Here is a 25,385-nt window from a genome sequence, read left to right on the forward strand (position 1 = left end):
GGTTTTTTTTTATTTTTTTTATTAAACATATTTTCAAATTACTTAATGAAGATTCCAAATATAGATTTTTTATTAGTAGGTGTATGGTTTTGTTAACACTTGAAATGTATGGGATCAGCTTTACTCCACCAAAAATAACCAAGACAAACAAAACAAAAACACGATTCACAAACAGGGTTTGGATTTTGTCAAGAGTTTTAAGAAAGGGCTTTGAGAAGGAATCAAGGAACAAGGAAGAACCATTGATCCAGGCAACCATTTTGCTCCGGCAACGGTGAGCTTCATTCTTCTTTGACAGGAGTAGAAATATAGTAGATGACCTTAGGGTTTAGGCACTCATTTTGGCATCATAGAGGTAAGTATAATAAATACTTATATTTTTTATGCCTTCTTTTCTTTATATTTATAATTTTGTTTCATAATTATGTATTTATATTATATGTTAATATGATTGATGATTGATGATTGAATATTGAATATTGATGATTGATGAAGATGAACTTAGTTTATTCACTTTATTGATTTGTTTTCTTGATGAATATCTTACATTGGTATGAATATGAACCTTTAATATTTATTTAACATATGAGTAATAGGATTCAATTAGGATTTGAGCCAAAGAGATTGGTTTTATAAAAAAATTACACATGAACGCTTTAGTCGATAAGGCGACGCTTTATGCCTGCCTTATCGCTAAAGCGCTCCGAAAGACCCTCAAACGCCTCCCTCGCCTTGCCGCCTTAAAAACTATGCTCCTGCCTCTATTGCCTCTTCCGCTGGTCGCTGATCTCTCTGCGACAAACCTGCCCTTGAACCAAAATCCTATTTCCTTGAACCGTTCACAACCTTATTCAAACCATTTAACCCACACCAGTTATGAACCTCATTTTGTCCCATTGAACCAATTCCTACCGGTTCACTTATTGAATAAGTTCTCTAAATTCCCGGTGGACCACCCCCTATATCTAGGTAATCTGTACAACCCGACCCATCCTTTTAAAAACCCTATCCTACCCATAAGGCAACCCGACCCATCCGACCCCTCTCTTCCTAACCCGATTACCCATGTTGGTCATAGCTCTTCTCCGATTGCCGCTACAACTCTTAGCTCCTCGCCCAATCTCGGCTATTGCTCGGTTTTGAACTGTGCTTGGTCTCCTACCACTATCATTGCTTTCGCTGCCGTGATAGGACCCAATCCTTGCTTGGCTCTTCTCAAACAACCGACGTTGCCTGGCTCCCACTCCGATGTTGTTCAAGCCTCTGCCCGTCTCTGGAAGTGCCGTTAATCCCCCTGGTTCTGATTCCATGATCAACGGCTGTCCTTGAGACCCTCCTTTGGCCTCGGAAGGCCCCTTGCTTCTCTCCTCCAGCTCACAAGATGAAATCTCTTATCAATAGGCCTTGGAAGGCCTCTCCGCCCCCTACAACAACCTTCAACCTTTCAATTCTCCCCCTTTGGCATTGAATGGCTCTCATCATCTAGAAAGCTCTCATCTTTTGGACTTCGAAGGCCTTGCTACCACCAACCCAAGATTGCTACATACTGCCTCCTCTCCCAGGTGGAAGACCCATGCGCCCCTCCCTTGCTTCCCAAGGCCTTCGACTGCCCAGGTCAATAGTAGTGCTCCACATCACATCTACATCAGCAACACACTACTGATCAGAACTGCATCCGGCCTGAGTCTTCAGATGCAGATACTTTGGTCTTAAACAGTTTCACCCCTAATACTTTGACTAGCTCCCTGGCTAAGGAACCTTTGGCGAACCATAACGCCCCCATCCCCTGCAACCTCTAGCCTAACTCCATTCTTAAAACCCCCACTACAACCTCCACCTCCACCTCCGCCATCAATCATAAAAAGCCAACCAAAAAAGCCCCTTCCATTATAACCAGATCCACCTCTAATAGCATTATTCCCCCCCCATCATTGGCTATAGCCATCGGCACCCACCCACCTCTAGCCCCTCCATCCCAAATAACACCCGCAACTTGTCCAAGCATTTGTTGCCCTCCTCCCCTACCTTCAAATGATTCCTTGGACCATCTGGAATGTTCGAGGGCTCAACTCCTCGGCTAAACAAGCTGAAATCAAATCCCTCATTCGCTTCTTGAAGCCCAATCTATGCTATCTTCTGGAAACCCATGTCCTGGAGGTCAATGCCTCTCGGATTGCCTCTTTGATTGCCCCATCTTGGTCCTTCCATTCCAAGTACCTCCACAGTCCTAATGGAAGGATCTAGATCCTATAAGACCCCTCCTACCTATCCATCTCTTGCCTCTTCTCCTCTGCTCAAGTCACCCATATATCCATCTCTTACACCTTTGGGCCCTTCATTTGCGTCCTCTCTATTGTCTATGCTCACAATCGGGCTTCCCTCAGGAATCCCCTCTGGTCTGACCTGATTTCCTTAGCCCCCTCTATGGGATCCAAGCCTTGGGGAATTGCTGGAGACTTCAATGTTATCCGATACAGCCATGAAAAACATGGGGGAAACCCCATTGATTCTCAGGTTGTTGACTCATTCAACGATTGCATTGATGACCTTAATCTCACCAACCTCAGGTGGTCGGGTTTCAAGCTTACTTGGCACAACAGAAAAGCTGGCACATTTAGAGTGGTATGCAAGCTTGATAGGATTCTTGTCAATAAAGCATGGTTAGATGCTTTCCCGTTGTCTTATGCTTACTTTGGTTTTCTCAGTTTCTCAGATAATAGCCCCACCTCTCTCCATGTCCTTCCCTTTCGCTCCTTCGGTCCTAAACCATTCAAATTCTTTGATATGTGGATCTCCCATCCTGATTTCCAGCCTCTTGTTTAGGGTGCCTGGAACATTCCCAGCCCCCACTACTTATCCCCCCCTCCTTGCTTTCGTCAAAAAGCTTAAGAATATTAAACCCACCTTAAAGCTTTGGAACTCCACCTCTTTTGGAAATATCTCAACACAGGCTCCTGTGGGTCGAGATAAGCTCATTTCCATCCAATCCAGGCTTCAGCTTGATCTCTATATCCCTATCCTAGCTGAGGAAGAAAGAGAATCTGCATCCGATCTCACCTTGCTTCTTGACCAGGAAGAAAGTTTCCTTCGTCAGAAATCCCGCATCAAATGGCTTGAATTGGGTGACTCTAACTCGGCTTACTTTCATCGTTCCCTAAAAGCTAGAAATAATGCCAACAACATTCCTAAGCTCATCTCCTCCTCTAGGACTGAGCTCTTCTCCCCTAACCTCATCAAAGGCAAGGTTGTCTCTCACTTCCAAAGGCTCTTCAACCCCTCTCCCCCTCCCCCTCCCCCTCCCCACCCCCATCCCCTCCAATCTCCTCAACAAGTTTGTCTCAAAAGATCTCCCCTTCCTCCAATCCATTCCCAGCAAGGAAGAAATTCTCTCGGCCATTCTCTCCCATAAGGCAAACAAGGCCCTAGACCCCGATGGCTTCAGTATGAGCTTCTTCTCTGCCTGCTGGAATATCATCCATAAGGACCTCATCCTGGCAGTGCGTAGTTCTTTTTACAACCCCAACCAAATTGGTGGGATCAATCACACCTTCCTCTGCCTAATCCCCAAAAAAGGTGTGGATTCTATGAATGATTTTAGACCCATTCCTCTCTACAACCTCCTTTACAAGTTCATGACAAAAATCCTGGCCAATAGGATTTAGAAAATCATTGACTCTCTTTTTAGTCCATATCAATCCGCTTTCATAGCTTGCAGAAGCATCTCAAATGACATCATCCTCTACCATGAGATTATCCGTGGTTTTGACCGTAAGTCTCATTCCTCATCTACCCTCCTTAAGATTGACATTCATAAAGCTTTTGACACGATTAGTTGGGACTTTATTACCAATGTCTTGATTCAAATATCCTTCCCGACCTCTTTTGTGCACTGGATCAGTTCTTGCATCTCCTCCCCACGTTTCTCTGTCCTTATGAATGGAAGCCTTGCCAGCTACTTCCCCTCGACGAGGGGAATCCGTCAAGGATGCCCTCTCTCTCCCCTCCTCTTCTCTATCTCCTTGGAAATCCTCTCACGCTCTATCTAATCAGCCATTGACCTTCACCTCATATCTCCCATTCTAAAATGCAAATCCCTCCTCTCCCATTTGACTTTCGTTGATGATATCATAATCTTCTCCAAAGCTGATCCCTTATGTCCACCCTTCATTCCTTTGAATCCCTTTCTGACCTCAAAATAAATCTCCTCAAGTCCAATATCTTTCTTTCAGGTATCTCTCTTAAGGCCCAGGCAAATCTTTCTAGTATCTCTGGTATCCCGTTGGGTTCATTGTCTGTTAGATATTTCGGTCTCCCGCTCATTACCTCCAGTCTCTCCTCCCATCATTGCACCCCTCCTCGACCATCTTAGAAAAAGGCTTCAACTTTGGAAAGGGAAACTTTTGTTTTTCGCTGGTAGATTAACCTTGATTAGATCGGTCCTCCAGTCTATGTACCTTTACTGGTCTGGCACCTTTGTCCTCCCTGTCTCTGTCAACTTTCGAGGGGCTTCTTTATTCCTTCCTTTGGAAAAGCTCTGACTCCTTTAAATTCCTCAGACATCTCAACTGGAAGATCTGCCTCCCCAAATCTGAAGGAGGTCTTAGAATCAGAAGAATCAAAGATGCCAACTCTGTGGGAGTGCTTAAGCTCATCTGGAAGATTGTCTCCAAGCAGAAAAGCATTTGTGTTGACTGGATCTTCTTTGGTTTACTCAAGAGTAACTCCCTTTTGGACGGCCCCTTCCATTTCGGACGCTTCTTATTTGGAGGAAAATCCTCAAGCATAGGCCCTTGGCTCTCACTGCTATTTCCTATGGAATAGGAAATGGCCAATCTACCTCTTTATGGAAGGACCCTTAGCACCCTTTGGGCATTCTATCCAACTTGGTATCCCCCAGAGTTATTTACTCCTCCAGTCTATGCCAATGCTTGGGTCTCCTCTATCCTCTCTCGCAATTGTTGGTCGCCTCCCTCCTTCCTGCCTCCTTTGCATAACCTTTGGTCCTCCCTTCCCTCCCCCCGGTTCATAGAGGTAGAGACAATCTCTGTATTTGACTCCTCTCTTCTAATGGGATATTCTCCTCTGCCTCTGCTTGGTCCTTTGTCCGTTCCCCTTCCCCGACTGTTCCCTGGTATAAACTAGTTTAGTTTAAAGGTCATATTCCCCACCAGAGCTTCACACTCTGGCGTTATCTGTCCAGCTATTTTCCCACCCAATCCTTCCTCATCCATTGCCAAATCCCTACTAACCCTTCCTGCTTTATGCCCCTCAACTACTGAGGATATCCCCCATCTCTTCTTCTCTTGCCATGTCTGGAAATCTGTCCTTTCCAAATGTTGGCCTACTAGAAGATCAATCCTCCCTTTTGACAGAGAATGTATTTGGGTTGTCCTTCTCTGGTCTAACCATTTGTGACACTATTGGTAAACTGGCCTTTTGCGCTACCATAAATCAGCTCTGGTGGAGCGTAACATTCGGAGATGGACTGCCAAATCTAGATCCCCGAATAAAATTTAGAAATTTATCTCCTTTGATGTTGCTTCCAAAGCCCAGGCCCTTCTTCCTCGGCATAACCATCCAGTCCCTTTCTCCCCCAGAAATTCCCATGTCATTTCTTCTTGGAACCTTCAGGTTGCCCTCTCCCCTTCCCCCTGACTCTTAAGTAGCCTCCTCTCGTCCTTCTCCCTTGCCTTGTGTTGGTTTTGTGAATTTTTATTTTGCTCCCCTCGGATTGGCTTCTCCTTGTTGGCTTAAGCCTCCCTCCCCCCTTTGGGTTGGTTTTGTGAATTTTTATTTTGCTCCCTTTGGGTGGGCTTCTCCTTGTTGGCTTAGGCCTCCCTCCCCCCCTTCTTTTCCCCTTGTATATTCTTCTTCTCTTGGTAATGAATTATTTATTCATCCAAAAAAAAAATATGAACCAGAATAAATAAAAAAAAAAGAGGGAAAGCAGAATCAAGTCAAGATGTTATGGATCAACCCCTTCTTTTGCGCCAAACAACAACAACAACAAACTCAGCCTTATCCCAACTTAATGGGGTTGGCTACATGGATCCATGCAAAACTAATTAAGGAAAACTGAGGTCAAAACCAAAAATGGGGAATGAAGTGATGCAAAAATGAGGGATGAGAAATGGGATGAGAAATGAGAAATAAAAATAAAAAATGTGAAAAAGTAAAAATAGAAAATGAATAATGAAAGATGACAAATGAAAGTAAGAAGAAAGAGGCACTGCCCAGCAAGTCAGGAGAATCTCAGCTAAATAGGGTCGGCTACATGAATCATTACCCTCCAATAGGCTCTATCCAAGGTCATACTTGGGACAAGACATAGACTATGCATGTCATTCCTCTTTCTCGGAGCTTGGCATTGATTGGGGCTACTCTCAAATCAGCTCTAATACATTCATTCCTTACTTTATCCTTCCTAGTTTTTTCGCACATCAATCTCAACATCCTCATCTCAGCTACACATAGCTTCTCAATATGACACTTCTTAACTACCCTACATTTTTCCCCATACATCATAGCCAGTAGTATAACAGTCCTATAGAACTTTCCGTTAAGTTTTAAAGGAATATATTGGTCACGAGTACTCCTGTCACACCTCTCTACTTCATCCATCCCACTTTAATTCTCTTTGAAACATCATCTTCTACGTCACCCTTCTTATATATAACTTAGCGTTAATCACTACTTTTGTCTCATCCACCAAAACGATATCCTTGGTGAGGAGCATAAACCATGGGACCTCGGCTTGAATGTTCTTGGTTTGGTCATCAATGATAAGTGCAAACAGATAAAAGCTTGAGGTTGATCCTTGATGTAACTCAATCATAATTGGGAATTCCTTGTCGAGACAAAGATCTTCTTGCGATAAAGATCTTATCATTTCCGAAGGAACTAGAGTTACATCCCAACATTATGACATCTTTCGGCAGTACTGATTTCCAATGCCAAATTATTTGATTGAAGTCAGTAAGTACAGCCCAACATTATGACATCTTTTGGCAGTACTGATTTCCAATGCAAAATTATTTGATTGAAGTCAGTAAGTAAGATAATAATAAGAAAGTACTATCATAAGTATACTATTAGCAGCAACATTGGGGGCCATTCCCCTATAGTAAATGTGCTACTTAGCCCTTACTAGCTCAGTCAAGTGAAAATCGGAGTACGGGGGCCTCTCGGCTCTCGTGATCCAATTGGTTTAAAAGGGCACGCCAACGATTTTTGAAAAAAGAAAGGAGCTTCTCAGTTTGGCAGGTAGACTTTCTTTTCATACCCAAGATCACATAAATGTCTGAATCTGAGTAAAGCTGATTTGAAAGGAGGTATATATTTTAGAGCTATGGGATTATTAAAATTAACCTACGCTTGTTGAAGGTGAAGTTTTGAAATAGAACAATTCCTTATATCGTGTATCCCCAATTGATGCAGCCTCAGATGTGTCAATCCATACAGCTCTAGTTTGAAGCATCGTTTGATTTAATGGAGGTGATTTGAACATTCACATTATCCACAGAACTTTATAAATCCCCCATGATAATAATATATCAAAAACGGCCCCCAATACCAAGATAACACAGTAAGATAAGCTCTAGCGTACAGGGAAGAACTGAGAGAAACGAAATACCAAACTCAACACAAACGATGGCCGCAAGGAGAGAATCCAACAACAATACCACACCATATTTTTAGTTGATGTCAACAGTAAAAATATTTGGACCACAATACCGGTGCCACGGCCACATTGGATCACACTAACTGTACCTCAGTCACAATAGATCATAATAGCAGTACTGTAGCAATAATATTAAACCAATCTCCTACCACCACAGCAATCAACAGACACAAAATTAACTTTCAGCAGCAGGAAAAAAAAAATATATATGCAGCAGCATAGAACCAGCAACAATATTGTAGCAGGTAATCCACTCATCCGATGAGACCAAGAGTATAGTTTAATGTAGTGCAGGATATAAGCAATAACCAGTAAAAACAAATGGGGTAATCTAATGGTTAGATTTTAAGATACAAGGGGGACATCAAAATTTAAACTTAAGATTGCAGAAATAATAACAATCTGTTGGGGGAAGGATGTATTTTATTCTGTTGCATGGATTTGTGGGCTGATTCCAAAGGGCTGTTAAAACCCCGTCGGGCCTAATGTCCTGAGCCCTGGAGGAGCCGGCCCACCTTGCCTGTTTTCTTCGTTACTAGGGCCTTGATAAATTGGGGGTCCATGTGGGGGTGGTAGCTCTCAAGGAATCTTTTTTTTTAGGGTTATATGTGTATTTGCTAAATTTTACCTATATATGTTTTGCTGTAAATTTGTAGCGAGGGAGTTATCTGAACAAGAGGAGGCATGAGGACGAGTGGCTGTAACCCTATTCTCCATTGTTGGTGAAGCAGTTCTCATCTCACCATGGAGGCAGGCAGTCTTGCCGAACCATGTAAAGCTTTGTGTTGCATCTTTGTGATAGTTTTTCTTTCTGTTATATTTGCTTTCTTGGATCGAAATTAGGTTTTGGTTCTTACACAATCAATATGCACCAATCTACTTAGCTGATCTGCACCAAACTTGCAGCAGTTGAGGAGTCTTGTCTGTATGAATGACCCCAAAATATCTCAAGCATCCGCCATATAGTTAGAGGGATATCACCATATAAAGATTGCAGCCAAAAGAAGACAACCTAGCCAAACTGCCAGAAGCATATCTTAGCAACAGCAGAAAATCTTCATGTGGACAGATACATCAATATTGGGATATGGAACCCTAGTTTTTCATGTTCCAATAACTAGGGATTCAAATACAATCAAATACAGCAAGGTCACCAGACAAGAACAGGAAACCTAAAGAAGACTCTCAAACCAGAGTATGGATCGATTCTTATTGGTTGTTCAAAGCTCTGATACCATGTTGCAGTTTCAGATCTAGAACAGCCAAAAAGAAAGAAAACAAAGCCAGCAACAAAGGATAATAAAAGGAAAGTAGTAGAGTACTATCGAGAGACAGACAGAAGAGGAGGAAGATTGGGAGAGAAAAGAGACACAAGAGACTGCCGATAGAATTGGTTTTCTTGCTATCGGCAGTCCTCTCCCAGCATGTAGATATTAGGGTACTAATTACAATTACAAGGACAAGTTTGACCTTGTGAAATCAGTGGTAGAAAGGAGTGAACAATAACATAAAACTACTGGAGGAAAGGACAAGTATAACCCTTCGGTAGTGCATGATACATCTCTCAAGTTCTCAACAGTACCAACAGTCAACTGACAATCCTCCATGCACTTTCAGATTCCTTTCATATGGACATTTTCCCTGAATGGTCTGACATAGCTCTTAAAGGATCCTTCCATCTTTCACATTAAGGGTATTCAATTAACCAATCTACAGAAATAAAATTGGATTTGTATTTTTCTTCCGGCTGAATATGTCCATGCCCCTCACCCCTCACCCCTCATCCTATGGCTGTAGAGGCACGTACAGACATACATACATACATCGAAAAGTTATATTATGTTTTCTAAGGTTTGCTATATTCCCTTTTGGGTTCTTCTTTTGTATATTGTGACATTGAGCATAATACATCAAAAAATTAACATGGCAGTTGTGCAGAGATTAAATATTCAGTGAAGTAATTTTTCTCATCTTGCGGTGGTTATATCTGCTACACATTTTTTTTTAACAACTCTTCATCCTCACTTGGAACTTTTCTGATTTTGTGTATTAATTTTTTCTAAATTTTTCATATATAAAAAACCCTTATGATGCACCAAAGAAATCACCTTTCCTTAAATCTTTGTTGCATATGACCAGGTAAGAGTTTTCTTCTTTGCAGTGTTAGGGCAATAGTTGCTGTAAATCTTCATAATTATGGAAGTGGAAGGAATCCATGGGGTAATTTAAAGCCAGAGTATTTGGAAAAGGTATGCATCTTTGCACATTAGATTGACATCCTGTAGTTGAAATTGAAGTTTCAACAGTTATGATTTGACATGAGGTTTACAGTAAATTCAAATATGATACAACGAAATGAAGAGAATTAACCAGGTTTCATGATCCGGCCTTCAACTGTGTTGACTTAATGTGAGGTTCGACAACCACAGAAATTAGAAAAGTGCATTCCTAATCTAGCCTTCTGCTGTGTATGGGCTTAATGAGGGTTTTGATTTAATAATAAATTGATATATTTGGGAAGTAACTTTTGGATCGTCTACTATCTAAAAGCTTAAATAACATGGCATAGCATGGTTCGAAAACTCGGCCAAATCTTGCTGAAATTTCAAAGATTTTGAAGCGCCCGAGTCAAAATACCATACGAATCAGAGAATCAGCACTGTTTCGGTCAAAATTTCTTCCGCCAAAATTACAACCCTATATCGCATCGTTCCGGCAATACAGTTCAACAAGGAATATTATCAATACCCTGTATCGAATGTGCTAGTGGCCCTAGTTGAAATTTGGACCAAACTCGACATTTCACCTCGTTTTTCTGCAAAAAGAAGGAAGCACACGTTTTGGACTGATTTTTTCCTAGGGGGTTCTACTTTGTAGTCATGTATCACCACATGTATTGTTGGACTTGGGAGTTGAGATTTGGGTCCCTATGAGTATGTTACATCTACTTTGTACTATTTCATAATTAATCAATATTATGTTTCTTTATTCATGGTGCATAACTAACTTGTTTTACTGGCCTTTTATGTATTCTAGTACTTAAACAATGTGTAGAATAGGCAAATATTACACGAGTTATACAATAGGATTCGGCGTATATTGCCAACCCTAAGGGTGCAAATTCAAACTACCACTTTGTGACTTTTTTTGCAATACAAAGTTAAATATGTTTGTCTTTTTGGGTGAATAAATAATTGCATTAAAAGAGGAGAATATACAAGAGAAAGAGGGGAGGAAGCCATAAGGGACAAAACCACGAGGGGATGTAACTACAACAAAGGGGAGCCCATCTAACCTACACGATACATCAAGAGGGGCAAAGATGGAGGAGGGGAGACCCCAGGATACAACAATGAGCTTGTTCCTTGGGGTGTTGCAGACCTGACGGCAATGAAGACTACCAATCTTGGTGCTGAACTCAAAATACATGGAATTTTAGAGTTGGATGTCCATCTACAAAGGTTGCGTTCCATCCAAATATAGGAAATCGTGGCACCCAAAGCAAGTTTCCCGATAGAATCGCAAATAGACGATCCTCCAAATGTCATGTCCACCTAGATCCATTCTCTAGATAGAGGAAGAATAGTTCTACTAGAATGCCAGTAGGAGCGAAGCACCCTCTTCCAGATCGAAGAGGAGAAGGGGTTGGAGAAGAAAAGATGATCAAAATCTTCAATTCCATTCCAGCAGAGACAACATGTTGGGGGAACATGAATGTGCTGGTAAATGAGGAAAGACTGTGTGGGAAGACAATAGGTGAGGGCCTGCCAGGCAGTGAAGCTATGCCGAGGGATATGACCTATAAACTAGACAGTGTTACGCCAACGCAGGAGGGGGATGTTGGAACGAATGAAATCCCAAGCAGAAACAGAGGAAAACAATCCCTAGGAAGAGGGAAGCTATAGATGATTTCGTCTCTCCCACGATGCCCAGGAGGGATAGGAGGGAGAGAAGACTAGAGATCCCTAGGGGGAGGGGGAGTGAGGGGGGATCCCAAGGGGGGAGAGAATGGAAGAAACATTGGCAGATCTGTCCAATCCAAAAGAATATATGGATCCAGGGGAAAGCAAGGAAAGAAGGGTACCAGAAGGATGCTAGGGGTCCATCCAAAGAAACGTGGAGCATCCATGCCCAATCGAATAGGAAATGGCTCCAAGGGTTGTGGATCTAAGAGCAAGAATTTTATGCCAAATCCAGGAAATATCAGAGGAGGGGGTAACAGTCCAGAGCAAGTCCTTAAGAAGATAGGAATAGACCCAGGAAACCCAAATACTGTTATGCCTGGAGATAATTTTCTAGATGAGCTTAATATGCCAACAAAGTTGACATCAGTGGTTTTCCTCAAGTCAAGACCCCCTTCCAATTTGGGGTTGCAAAATTTAGACTAAGGTAAGTGATGCAGAAATCTGGAAGATTCATCACCTTTCCAGAGGAAGGACCAGAGGAGAGAGTCAATGGCTTTGGAAGTGGCAGGGGGGAGGATAAAGATGTCGGACCAGTAGAGGTATAGGATAAAAGAATAGATTTGATGAGGACCAGCCTACCTGCTAGTAGAGGAGTTTTCCTTTCCAAAGCTAAATCTTTTTCCGCCTAAGATCCAGGGGAGGGGAGCAGTGGTTGGAGGAGAGTCTTGAAGTGATTAGAGGGAGCCCAAGATATTCAACAGGGAGAGAACCAAGAGAGAACCCAGAGAGGGCAAGGAGTTGGTCTCAGCAAGCATCAGAGGCTTTAGAGAAAAAGATGTTAGATTCAAGGAGACTGATGTGAAGCCTAGAAAAGGATTCAACGAGGCTGAAGGGCAACAAAATGGAGGAGATATAGGAGGGATCAGCCTCAGAGAAGGTTATGAGATCATCAACAAAAGAAAGATGGGTGAGGAGGAGGCCTTTACATTTGGGGATAGGAGAGGTGAGATGGATATCAGTTGAGGATTAGATGGATTGAGATAAGACTTCAATGGCTACAGAGAAGAGGAAGGGAGACAGAGGGCGCCCTTGTCGTATGCCAACCGAGAGGGAGAAGAAGCCGGCTGGGCTACCATTAACAAAGACGGAGAAGCAAGGGGAGGCGATGTATGAGTGGATCAATGGACAAAAGAGGGGGGGAAGGACATGTGGAGGACATTAGAGATGAAATCCCAGCGAATAGAATCAAAGGCTTTGTGGATATTAATTTTGAGAAGAGCAGCAAAGGAATGAGATTTCCTATCAAATCCACAGACAATTTAATGGCACAAAATGCTGTTGTCAACAATACTTCTACCACCTATGAAAAATGATTGGTTAGGGCTAACAAGGAAGTCAATTACCATTTTGACGCGGTTTGCCAAAATTTTGGCAATGTAAGGAGATTACAAAGGGAAATGGGACGGAAGTGAGACATGGTCTAGGCTCCCTCTAGCTTGAGGATGAGGCAAAGAAAAGTGTGGTTGACACTCAGAGTTTAAAGTATCGGTCCGTATTGTACCGAATCGGCCGATACGTATCTATATCGGCCCCTACCGATACGATATGGACCGATATGACATGAAATTTTTAAAACCCTTTTGTATCAATACGTATCTTACGATACATACCGATACACCTATACCCCACCGATACACTATGGAAAAATTCAAAATTGAAGTGAAATGTACGTTTCGGTATGTATCGGTACATATCGGTGGGGTATCGGTGCTTATCGGTATGTATCGACTGATACACGTTGATGGGTACCGATATGGTCATAAAATGGCCAAAATTGGTAATTTTTTAGAAAAACACAATTTTTAGAGGTGGTTTTGTTTCAAAGTTGCTGCCAACCATTTTTCTCCCTAACTAAAGTAGAAATCAAGGTTGGGAAAACCTTGGATTCTTAGTGCGATACTCTCAATTTACTGTTTATGCATAATACATGTTATATATAGCTTTTTTTAACTTTCTTTTATGCAAAAGTGTATAAAAAAGTGTTCCTATCCATTTATGTGCGTATCTTTAGCGTATTTTAGCGTATCTCTGATACGATACGATACCCTCTGATATGTATCTTAATTTTGGCCGACCGATACCGATACTTTAATCCTTGTTGACACTTGAGATTTAGGAGGGGTTGAGGAAGAAACTGCAGATGGCAAGGATTAGATCATACCTAATGATATCCCAGGAAGCAGTGAAGAATCTCATGCTAAAGCCGTCAAAGCCAAGGGCTCTATTGGACTTATGGGAAAGAATAACAACAATGATCTCATCATCAGAAGGGATGGCTAGAAGGGAGGGCTTGAGATGATCAGGAATGTATTTGTTGAGGGAATCATTTGAAAGAAGGGGAGGGGTAAGAAGGGGGAAGGTGGAAAAGATTCAAGAAATAGGAGACAACTTCATCATTTATGTCTTCAGGCGAAGTCAACTCAATCCTTGAGGAAGACAGGAGTTTAGGAATGGAGTTAACATTGGTTCTGGCCTTGAGGGATCAATATGCAGAGTTGGAGTTGCCAAGCTCGAGCCATTTGATTTTTTTTTTTTATATGAATAAATAATTCATTACCAAGAGGAGAAGAATATACAAGGGGGAAAAGGTGGGAGGGAAGGCTTAAGCCAACAAGGAGAAGCCAACCCAGGGGGAACAAAACCAAAGAAAAGGCTACAAAGAGCTAAAAAATACTACTCAATAGAAACCCAAGCAACAAAACCTAAAGAAAGAGGGAAGGGGCCAAGGCCATGAAGGGGGTGGATGAGATCTACCTGTTGGTTCTAAGAGGTGACAATATGGGTATTCCGGAAAGAGTTGATGACGGGGCGAGATTGAAGGGTTTAGGCTTTAGAGGAGACATCAAAGTAGATAGCTTTCTAAATCTTATCTAAAGATCGAGATTTGGGGGTCCATCTGCGGATGTTCCGTTCCATCCAAAGATAATTTATTGTAGCACAAAATGCCAGTTTACTAATAAAATCGCAGATGGACAAGCCAGAGAATGTCATGTTAATCCATAACCATTCTCTGTCGAAAGGGAGGATGGGTCTCCTAGTAGGCCAGGACTTAGAAAGAATATTTTTCCAGATGAGGGAGAAGGGGTAGGTGAAGAAGAGATGGGGGATGTCCTCAGTATCATGAGGACAAAGGCAACAAGAAGGGTTGACTGGGATATGGCGGTGAAGGAGAAAGCATTGAGTAGGAAGACAGTTGGAGAGGCAACGCCATAGAGTGAAGCTATGGCGGGGAATATGGATTTTAAACCAGACCACCTTATGCCAAGCTACAACCGAAGAAGGGGTTCGGATAAAAGACCAAGCGGAAGCAAAGGAGAAGGAACCATCGGAGGAGTGGAGCCAGATGCATTTGTCCTCTCTACCATAGTGGCCAGGGGGAAGAAGAGGAAGAGAGGTCCAGAGGTCTAGCAGAGGAGGGGGAGTGGAGGGAGGAGACAAAAGCATTAAGGGGGAGGCCAAAAGAATAGATAACTCTGAGAGAGATAAGATGGGAGAGGATGCCAGCCGAATGCCAAGGGTCCTTCCAGAGGGAAATAGATTGTCCGTTGCCAATAGAATAGGAGATGGCAGAAAGGGAAATTGGTCTATGATCGAGGATCTTTCTCCAGATCCAAGAGGCATCCGAGATGTAAGGGGTAGTCCAAAGGGAGTTGAGCAAACCCCGAGGAGATCCAATCAACCCAGATGCTTTTATGCTTGGAAACAATTTTTCAGATAAGCTTGAGGACTCCAGTAGAGTTGGTGTCTTTGATTCTCTTAATCCCTAGCCCTCCTTCGGATTTAGGGAGGCATACTTACTCCCAACGGAGAGGTCTTAGGAATTTGGAGGAGTCAGAGCCCTTCCAAAGGAACTAAGGAGGCTTTCAAAGGAATTAATCACAGAGGTTGGGAGGACATAGGTGCCAAACCAATAAAGGTACATGGATTGGAGAACCGATCGAATCAACGTGAGTCAACGGGCAAAGGAGATAAGTTTGCCTTTCCAAAGCTGAAGCTTTTTCATAAGCTTATCAAGCATGGGAGCACAATGATAAGAAGAAAGCTTGGTGGAGATGAGGGGAAGCCCTAAGTATTTGATAGGCAAGGAGCCCAACGGAATTTCGGAGATCTCAGTGAGGGAATCTCAGACCTCAGAGCAAACGCCAAAGAGGAAGAGATTGGACTTAATGAGGTTGATGCTGAGACCCGAGAAATATTTGAAGGATTAGAGAGTGGACATAATAGTGTAGATTGAGAGAGGGTCAGCCTTGGAGAAAATCATGATGTCATCAACGAAGGCCAGGTGGGTGAGAGAAGGGATTTACATTTAGGGATGGGAGAAATAAGATGGAGGTCAGTGGAGGATTGGATGGAACGGGATAGGACTTCTAAGGATAGCGAAAAGAGTAAGAGGAGAGGGGGCAACCTTCGTAAATGCCACGCCCCGAGGGAAAATAACTAGTTGGGCTCCCATTAACAAGAACAGAGAAGCGGGGGGAGATGGATGAGAGAATCCAATGAGCGAAGGATGGAGGGAAGGACATTTAAAGCAAAACATTGGAAATAAAATTCCAACTGATCAAGTCAAAAACTTTGTGAATGTCAATTTTGAGGAGGGTAGCCGGAGAGTGAGATTTCCGATCGAAGCCACGGACAATCTCATGACAGAGGACGATGTTGTCCGAGATGCTCCTGCTAGCAATGAAATCCAATTGATTGGGACTGACAAGGGAATCAATGAACTTTTTGAATCCTATTGGCAAGGATTTTGGCAATGAACTTGTAAAGGAGATTGCAGAGAGAGAGGGGTCTAAAATCATTCATGGTGGCAACACCCTCCTTAGGGATGAGACATAGGAAGGTATGTTTGATCCCATTAACTTGGCTAAGATTGTAGAAGAAGCTTCTAACTACAAGAATGAGGTCATTTCTGATGGTGTTCCAGCAGGCTGAGAGGAAGCCCATACTGAAGCCATCGGGGCCCGAGGTTTTGTTGGCATTTTAAGACAAGATGGCAGTTATGATTTCCTCATCAATGGGGATGGATTGGAGGAAAGGAAGGAATTTAGCAACAACAGTCTTGTTGAGGAGATTAGGAGGAATAGGGAGGAGTGGAAGGGGAGGAGCCGAACAGTCTCTGGAAGTGGGAGACAACTTCCAACTTGATGAGATCAGGAGAAAAGAGCTCAATTCTAGAGGAGTAGATCAACTTGGGGATGGAGTTGGCATTGTTTCTAGCTTTGAGAGAACGGTGGAAATAGGCCAAATTGGAGTCGCATCAAGCCATTTGATGTAGGATTTTTGGCGAAAAAAGCATTCGTTTTTATCCAGAAGCAAGGATAGTTCAAAAGAAGTTTCTTTTTCTTCCTCAGCCAAGGATGGATTAAGGAGATCAGATTGAAGCCTGGATTAGATGGAGGCTTGTCTTGACCGGAGGAAACCTGAGAGGAGATGTTCCCAAAGGTGGATGAATTCCAAAGCTTTAAGGCAGCTTTAAAATTCTTAAGCTTTTTGGCAAAAGCAAAAAGAGGGGAAAGGGATCGAGGGATAGGGATGCTCCAAGCACTGTAGACGAGAGAGTGGAAGTTAGGATGGGAGATCCACATGTCAAAGAATTTGAAAGGCTTTGGACCAAAGGAATGGAAGGGAAGGACATGGATGGAGATAGGGTTGTGGTCAGAGATCCTCAGGAGGCCAAAGCAGGCATGGGAAGAAGGGAAGGCTTCAAGCCAAGCTTCGTTGACAAGGGCCCTATCAAGTTTACAAGCCACACGAAGATTGCCTGATCTTCTATTGTGCCAGGTGAGCTTGACAGTAGACCATCTAAGGTTAGTGAGGTTGAAATCATCAAGGCAGTCATTAAAAGAATCAATAGCTTGAGAGTCAATAGGGTTGCCCCCTGCTTTTTGTGGCTGAACCTGATAACATTGAAGTCGCTAGCAATTCCCCAAGGCTTGGAGCCTATGGAGGGGGCAAAGGATAACAGATCAAACCATAGGGGAAGCCTGAGAGAGGCCCGATTGTGGGCATACACAATAGAGGAAGCAGATGAAGGGGCCAAAAGGGTGGGAGATAGAGATGTGAATGGTTTGGGCTGAGGAGTAGAGGCAAAAGATGGTAAGGAAGGAGGGATCCCAAAGAATCCAGATTCGCCCATTAGGGCTGTGGGGGTAGTTGGATTCAAAGGACCAGGAGGGAGCTATCGACGAAGCAATACGAAGGGCATTGACTTCCAGGACACGAGTTTCCAAGAGACAGCAAAGATTGGATTTGGATGAGTGAATACTTGATTTAATTTCAGCTTGTTTTGCCGAGGAATTGAGACCTCGAACATTCCAGATGGTCCAAGGAATCATTGAAAACCAGGATGAGAAGGCATCGGACACTTGGAAGAGCTTTGGGTGGTCAAGGGGATGGAGGGGACCTGAGGTGGGAGGTAGTCGGCGGCTATACCCTTTGACTAGGGAGGCAGAGGGAGGGGTTGAGGATCTGGTAATGAGGGAGGCAGACTTGTTTTTTTGTTTTCTAAGGTTAGAAGTGGAAGCCTTGGTGGTGGTGGAGGATTAGAGGTGGAGGTTGATGGTGGGGGTGGCCAAGTGGTGGGCAGGTGTCTCATCCAAGGGGCTGCCTTGAGAGGCATACTGGCTTGCATATGGAGTCGGTGAACTAATGTTGTTGGGGCAAGTAACAGTAGCCTTTATGCTGCAATTTGTCAATTAGGACAGAGAAGTAGTGTACAAGCTATGTGTAGTCTTCCATGATGTCTCGGTGAGGCCCTGAGGAGCAGTGTTCTTCATGGCCTTCAGAGGCTGGTAGAGTCAAGCCAAAAGATATATCCAATTCCGAATAGAGGAGACTGAAGTTCTTCAGATTTGCGCAGGGGCTAGAGGAGCTTTCAATGTTGGTGCAGGGTGCAGGGTGTAGGGCCTTCCAAGGCCAACGAAGGAGTGTCCAAGGTGGTGCAAGGGCATATAGGGCCTATCAAGGCCAACTGGGACTCAGAGAGGGTTGTTTGAGTGTCACAAGGAACCACAGAACAGGCAGTAGAGGCAGAGAGCATGGATATCGGAACAGATGAGCAAGGTAGATTGTTGATGTAGGGAATGGGGCCTTCCAAGGCCGGCAGCATGGATGCCGAAACAGACGGGCAGGGTAGAATGTTGATGCAGGGAATCAGGCCTTCCAAGGCCAATGACGATCGAGGCAGGAGAGAGGTGGCATCGGCCAGAGGGGCGTCAGACGCAAGCAAAGGGCGATGGGGATGAGGATTGGTAGTACCGGGAAGGATATCGTCGAGAGCATGTTGTAGAAAACCCTCGTCGGGCGAAGAAGGAGATGGGTTCGGGTTAGAAAGAATAGGTAAAGTCGGGTCAAGCTGCAGGTTATGGGTTGAAGGTTGCATGAGAGGAAGGGTCGGGTTATAAAAATTACCCATGTAAAGTGGGTGATCCGGTTTAAATTTGGAGAATTTATTAAGCAATTGGACCGGGAGGAATTGGTTGAGGGGAATAAAGGCCGGTTCGGCTTGGTTCGAGCAGGGTTGAAAGAGGGAAAAGGGGCTCGAATTAGGGATTACTTTCTGCGAAGGCAAAAGAGAGGCAGCGCCTGATGGGAGAGGAAGTAGAGGACGGAGGGAGGATTTGGGGAAGGATGAAGGAGTTTCCAAGGGTGACGATTGTCCGACCTGGCTGACAGGATGGATGGAGTCCAATATGGGAAGAGACTATATAGAGGCGGAGGGCAAAGAGCCGTCTTCATCATCAGAGACTGACAACCTGAGAACCGAGAATGGGTTATAACCAGCGGTTAAAAGCTCCGATGAGGGACCGGAGATCCCAAGGATCGAGGTCGTCGACGTTGACAAAGGATCAACTGTGTATTCCAGTGTCTGATGCAACCGATTTCTTTTTTTCTATATTTCTTCTGGCATGATCCTTGAAAGAGGCGGACTATGTGAGATCGCCGGAGAGCATCAATTACAGAGGGGGCTTCAACTGCATTGGGACCTTGAGGACAGGCTGAGGTCCGATTAGGAGGAGCGATTTCATGCAAAGAGCATTTTTGTACCCAAAGCGTTCACAGGCTGTGCAAACCGGGGAACCCAATCGTATCTGACTTCTTGGACAAATGTGTAGTCTCCATCTTTGATTGTAACCTCGGAAGGCAAGGATTGCTTAGCCTGAACTTCAATACAGATTCAAGCAAAAGAGAGCCTGTCCATGGCTTTAGTTCTTTTGTTAGAGTATAATGGTTTACCGATGAGGGAGCCAACAAGGTTGAGGCCCTTCACACACCAGAAATGGAGGGGAAGATTTGGTAGAACTACCCACAAAGGAATGGAACAGGTTCAGTATGGTTGAATGAGGAGTGGGCATCCCATTGTCTCAAGAAGATGGGTTTCTTCCCAACGAACCAGGGACCTCCATCAATGGCTATAGCTTTGTCTGATTCAGCTGCGAAGTTGAAGATGAAGGTTCCGTTATCGAGCATAAAAGTAGATAATGAGCAAGCTGGTTTCCATTGATTCAGAAGGGAGGATTTAACAATGGAGAAAGGGGGTTTGCAGCCCAAAAAGGATCCAATAACACAGTTCTTCCATTTGTGGATTTCTTCATCAAGGAGGCCAGGCGGACAGACGCCGATAGGGGAGGAGTCTAGGATGGCCGGAGGGTGGAGATAGAGAGTTTAACCAGTAGAGGGGGGAATGGAGGGAGAGGAGGGGGTGGTGGTGGGGGGAGAGCAGGTGACGACATTGGTCCAGGTGCGGGTAACAGGGGGGATCGGAGGAGCTATCGTCGGTTGATGAAGGAGTCGCGGCGGCAAAGGCCACTAGAGGGGAAAAGGACATAGGAGGGGGGTATTACAGCATGGTTTGGTTTGGGGGGTGTAACTGATCCATTTGCCATTTGATTTTGTTTGCCTCAGAAAACATTCTTCTTGAGAAAGAAGAGAGGAGAGCTTCGAGGCCACCTGCTTTTCCTCAGCGGCGAGGGTAGGGTTCTGGAGGTCATCTTGAATCTTGGATTGGATGCTATCAAGCCTCGCTTGGCAGGAGAGAACCCTGTAATTGATGTTCCCAAAAGTGTTGGCATTCCAGCTCGAGGGCAGCTTTGACATTTCTGAGCTTCCTAGCAAAGGAGGTAAGAGGGAAAGGGGAGTGAACTGGAATGTTCCAACCGGATCAGACAAGGGGAGGAAATCATTGTGAGAGGGCCACATGTCAAAGAATTTGAAGGGCTTGGGGCCAAAGGAGATGGAGGTGAACAACGAGAGAGATGGGGGAGTGGTCAGATATACCCGGGAGATCGAAGGAGGCATAAGAGGAGGGGAAAGAGTGGAGCCAAGATTCATTGACGAGCAATCGGTCCAGTTTGCAAGCAACTCTGTTAGTGCCACTCCTACGATTATGCCAGGAGAATTTAGAACCTGACCATCTGAGATCATTTATACCCAGATCATCAATACAGTCATTGAAGACATCAACAGAGGTCGCATCAATGGGAGATCCACCCTGTTTTTCATGGGGAGCTCTGACAACATTGAAATCACCCCTATTCCCCAAGGGAGCCCATTAACAATGGGGGAGAGAGCAAAGATCAGACCACAAGGTAAGTCTATCCAGAGCCCGGTTATGTGCGACATCCATGCACCAAATTGAGGGGGAGTGTTTGTAAATATGAGTTCAAGGGTAGGTATAAGGGTATTTCTATCCTTGAGGGCATATATGTACTTGATCCTATCGTTCACTTATTATAAATAAAGAGGGTCTGTTATTCTGAAAACCCCATTCATTCCCCATAATCGATCAGCAATAAACCAGACTTGATTCATGGATGAGATCTCAGTCGTTTGAAGACCAGTCAGTCTGAAACGTCAAGATAAGGTTGCTAACACAAAGACCTATTGATCCCAACCAACAAGTACTCGATTTAGAAGTCTTACAGAATTTCCACTGCTCTTTTATATATCGAATTTATTCACTTTAGTGGGCCCAAAACGACTTACATCAGGGATTTGGATGTACATAGTATGTAGGGGTATTTATGTAATTTTGTATTAACTATTTCATATCGGTCAATATAGTGGAAAAGAGTTTATCTCTCCCAACTTTTCCCTACTTAAACCCTTCTTATTTTTCTCTCTTCTCATTCTTCTCTTTGTCGTCCTTCTCTCTTTCCTTGCTTTTCTTTTCGGTATATTATAAATTGGAACTGTCTTAGTTTTCCGTACTATTAATGCAACCTCAAACAATTTTCTCTCAATTTATTTACCAGAGCTCCTCCCAAATTACCTGTAATGGATTCATTACTCGTTATGTTTTTTCTTGTTTTAGCACTCATCCTCATCTCTCGACACATTTAGAGAGATGAATTAGAGATGTGTAAATGTGTAATAGAAAATTGAACCATCCTCAGCAATGGAATCATCCTCTAGCTAACACATTTTATTTATATATTATTTCTTCTCCACCCACGATTTACTTCATACATCATTGCTGGTCTTACAGCTGTCCTATGAAAAATTTATTTTGAGTTTTAGTGGAATGTGTCGATCACACAACACTCCAGAAATGTCACTTTATTTCATCCACTATGCTCTAATTCTATGTACAAGCCATCCTCTATTTCTCTTGCTTTATTTATGATTCAACCCAAGTATCTAAAATTATCACTTTAAAGTATCTTCCTATCATATTACCACTGCCCCTCAGTCCTATTCTTACTGAAGTTACACTTCATATACTCTATTTTCCTTTGTGGGACTGACCTATGTCGATATAGCACTGATAGGCATACTAGGCCACTCATGAGTGGGGGCCATTCTCTTCTCTTGTTGATACTCCTTCGGCATTCACTTCTTTAACTATTATGATCTGGCATTGAGTTATCTATTTTGTGTCTAGTTGTCTTTTCCTTAATTGCTGCATCATAATATATTTAGAAAGAGACAGAGAAGTGACAAAGGATCTGATGTGATTTGGATGAAAGAGAAGTTGTTGGAAAATTTAAATATTGGTGGAAGATATCCTGGTTTATGGTTTCTATGGTTTTTCTCAAGCTTATAAGTTATGACCATCAGATAGGTGGGCAGGAATGATGAGGATTGTTCTGTCAGAAAGTTTCCCAGCTTTGTTCAGATGTTTTGATATAGCATGGCTCTTTCCTTCCCCTCCCAATGATTTATACGTATGAAAATTAGTAACAATTGAGTACATTACTAAATGGTTTGATTTGTATGAAACAGTCATTAATGAATTTTTCAATATTTACTTTCCAGAGAGGCTTTGTTGAGGCCCATGCAGATGATGGTCTCCTAGAAATATTTGGCCTAAAGCAAGGATGGCATGCTTCATTCGTCATGGTTGAGCTCATCTCAGCCAAACATATTGCCCAGGTACCACAATTAACAGTGTGGATTATTCTAGGTTTGAATGTCTGATACTTGGTAACCGCAACGTGCATGATGTTAATAATTTTGTTAATGTATATAGGTTTAAGTGGGTCATTTAGTGGTATTATGTTTTTGTTATTATTTTATAACTGAATGTGAAGACATGATTGGACAATCAATCCTCTGTGAATTAATATTTGATGGAGAATATGATTCCTTAATTAGTAAAGAGGCTATAAAAGGAATTATAGTTGTCATACGTCATGGCGACCCAAGGCGGTGGAGGGGTGACTAATTGATTTGGCGGGGAATCGCCCACTATTTCCATGGCGATCAAATCGCCCATGTGTTATTTTTTATTTCCCCTATTTTATAAAGTTATTTTGTATGTTATAATATATACCCTATGACATAAAAAATTAATCAACATTAAGCAACATCAAGTCATAAGAAGTCAACATAGTTACACTCACATCAAGTCATAAAAATCAACATGACTTATTGACATTTAGATAAATGCTCTTGTTCTATAATAAGTTTTGTTTGTCAAATGATTTTATTTCTACATGAGACTTTTTGTATTAAGTACAAGACAAAACTAGCTTTCCAACAAGTGTAAATTGCCTGAATGAAAATAATTTGATGGACATCAAAACATAAGATTATTTTACCGGACTTTTGGTTTTTAGCAATGTTTTATCATAATAAAATTTATACAATTTTCAGAATTGAGAAAAACCTTAGTATTCGAAAGTTGAAAATCGCCCTACAACCAAAAAATCAGTTTTTGTTCTTGGAGGGGGGGTTGACTTTTTATCCTTTTGGAATTTGATTTTTAAACTATTTTTATTAGATTCAAATAGGGGGTATTTGCTTATTTATGAATAGAGAAAATTGCATTGCCATCCCCCTTGGATTTTTCGAAACACCAAAGACACCCCTTGAAAATTCAAAAAATTTCAAATCAGTCCCTGCCGTTAGCCGACCGTGTTAAGTGATAGGACCTCTATTAGTTTTTTTTACAAAATGCCCAAAACACCACCGGGTATTGTGAGAGGATAATATTACCCTCCCTTTCCCTTCTTCTAAACTCACATTCTCACTCCCACTCTCACTCTTACTCTTCACTCATACGAAATAAGGAAAAGCCCCAACGGAGAAGACAAACCTACAACTTGTCCGTATGAGCTATATGAATCTATGATTAGTTATTGGAAATGGGAACCCACTCCATTGAACAAATCCCATTTATGTGCAGTGGTCGTGCAATCCTTAACATGATTACATTCAAAGGGAGAGAGCTTGAAGCCTTGAACTTGAATGGTTGAAGAGTTTTAAAGAAGGGTCCAGCCGGGAGTTCAGAGTCTTCAAACCCGGAGTCCACATGGTGGTTCGAGAAGAAAGCTGGTTGGGCTATATCCGTTCGTACTCCGAAACCTAATGTAGTGTACTGTGATCAGTACGGCTAAGAGCTAAATGGTGTGTTCCGTTCCCAAATCCCAATCCCAATTTCTATTATTTTCTCATGTTTTTGGAGTAATTAGGCAGAGATTAATGGTTTCTTGTTCCCTTAAGAAGTTGCTTGCTGATGACTTTTGGTGAATTCGTTTAGATACTGGAATGGGATGTGGTGCCACAGAATTAATACTTTTGTTCGTCCTCTTTCGAACATGCGATCGTTTCAGTCATACAGGTCCTTAGCGCGATTCACCATAGCCGCTCAAGGGACCTTCGAAGCTCATCATTTTCAAATGCACAGCGTTGTTCGGGCAATATAGCTGTTGCCCAGTTTAGATTATCACATTTTCGATCTATTATGAATAATGGGCCATCTAATTTACACTCTCAAAACAATCTAGGCAACATCTCAAGCTATCGAGCATATTCATCATTTTTTGGTGGCAAAAGGGATGAACCACGCAACCCAGAAGTCCCTGTTGCGAGTGATCGAATGTTAATACGACTGATTTGGTTGCAGATGACTGGATTGATAATGTCAAGAATGCTCTACAATCAGCAACGGAGGTTGTGGCTCATACGGACAGGTTGCAGGTTTGTCTTCTCGGTCGGGGCTCTTCCCTTATTTGTATGAGTGAAGAGTGAGTGAGAGTATGAGTTTAGAAGACGAAGGGAAATGGAGGGTAATATTGTCCTCTCATAATAGCCAGCAGTGTTTTGGGCATTTTGTAAAAAAAACTAACAGAGGTTCTATCACTTAACACGGTCGGCTAACGGCAGGGACTGATTTAAAATTTTTTTAAATTTTCAGGGGGGTGTCTTTGGTGTTTTGAAAAATCCAAGGGGTGGCATTGAATAAGGACCAAAGCTCAGGGGCTGGCAATGCAATTTTCTCTTGTGAATAATATCTT

General features: G+C 42.8%; 1 protein-coding gene across 2 annotated transcripts in view; it reads left to right on the forward strand.

The window, feature by feature from the left end:
• The window catches only part of LOC122082611 (diacylglycerol kinase 7-like), a 130,276-nt gene that overhangs the window by 97,671 nt on the left and 7,220 nt on the right, over positions 1-25,385 (forward strand). For both annotated transcript variants that reach the window (XM_042650291.1, XM_042650293.1), the window contains exons 10-11: positions 9,843-9,930; positions 22,903-23,019. In XM_042650291.1, coding sequence (XP_042506225.1) covers positions 9,843-9,930; positions 22,903-23,019 — 205 coding nt within the window. The remainder of the gene's footprint in view (positions 1-9,842; positions 9,931-22,902; positions 23,020-25,385) is intronic.

The sequence above is a fragment of the Macadamia integrifolia genome, chromosome 6, assembly GCF_013358625.1.
Source record: "Macadamia integrifolia cultivar HAES 741 chromosome 6, SCU_Mint_v3, whole genome shotgun sequence".
Classification (NCBI taxonomy): Eukaryota; Viridiplantae; Streptophyta; class Magnoliopsida; order Proteales; family Proteaceae; genus Macadamia; species Macadamia integrifolia.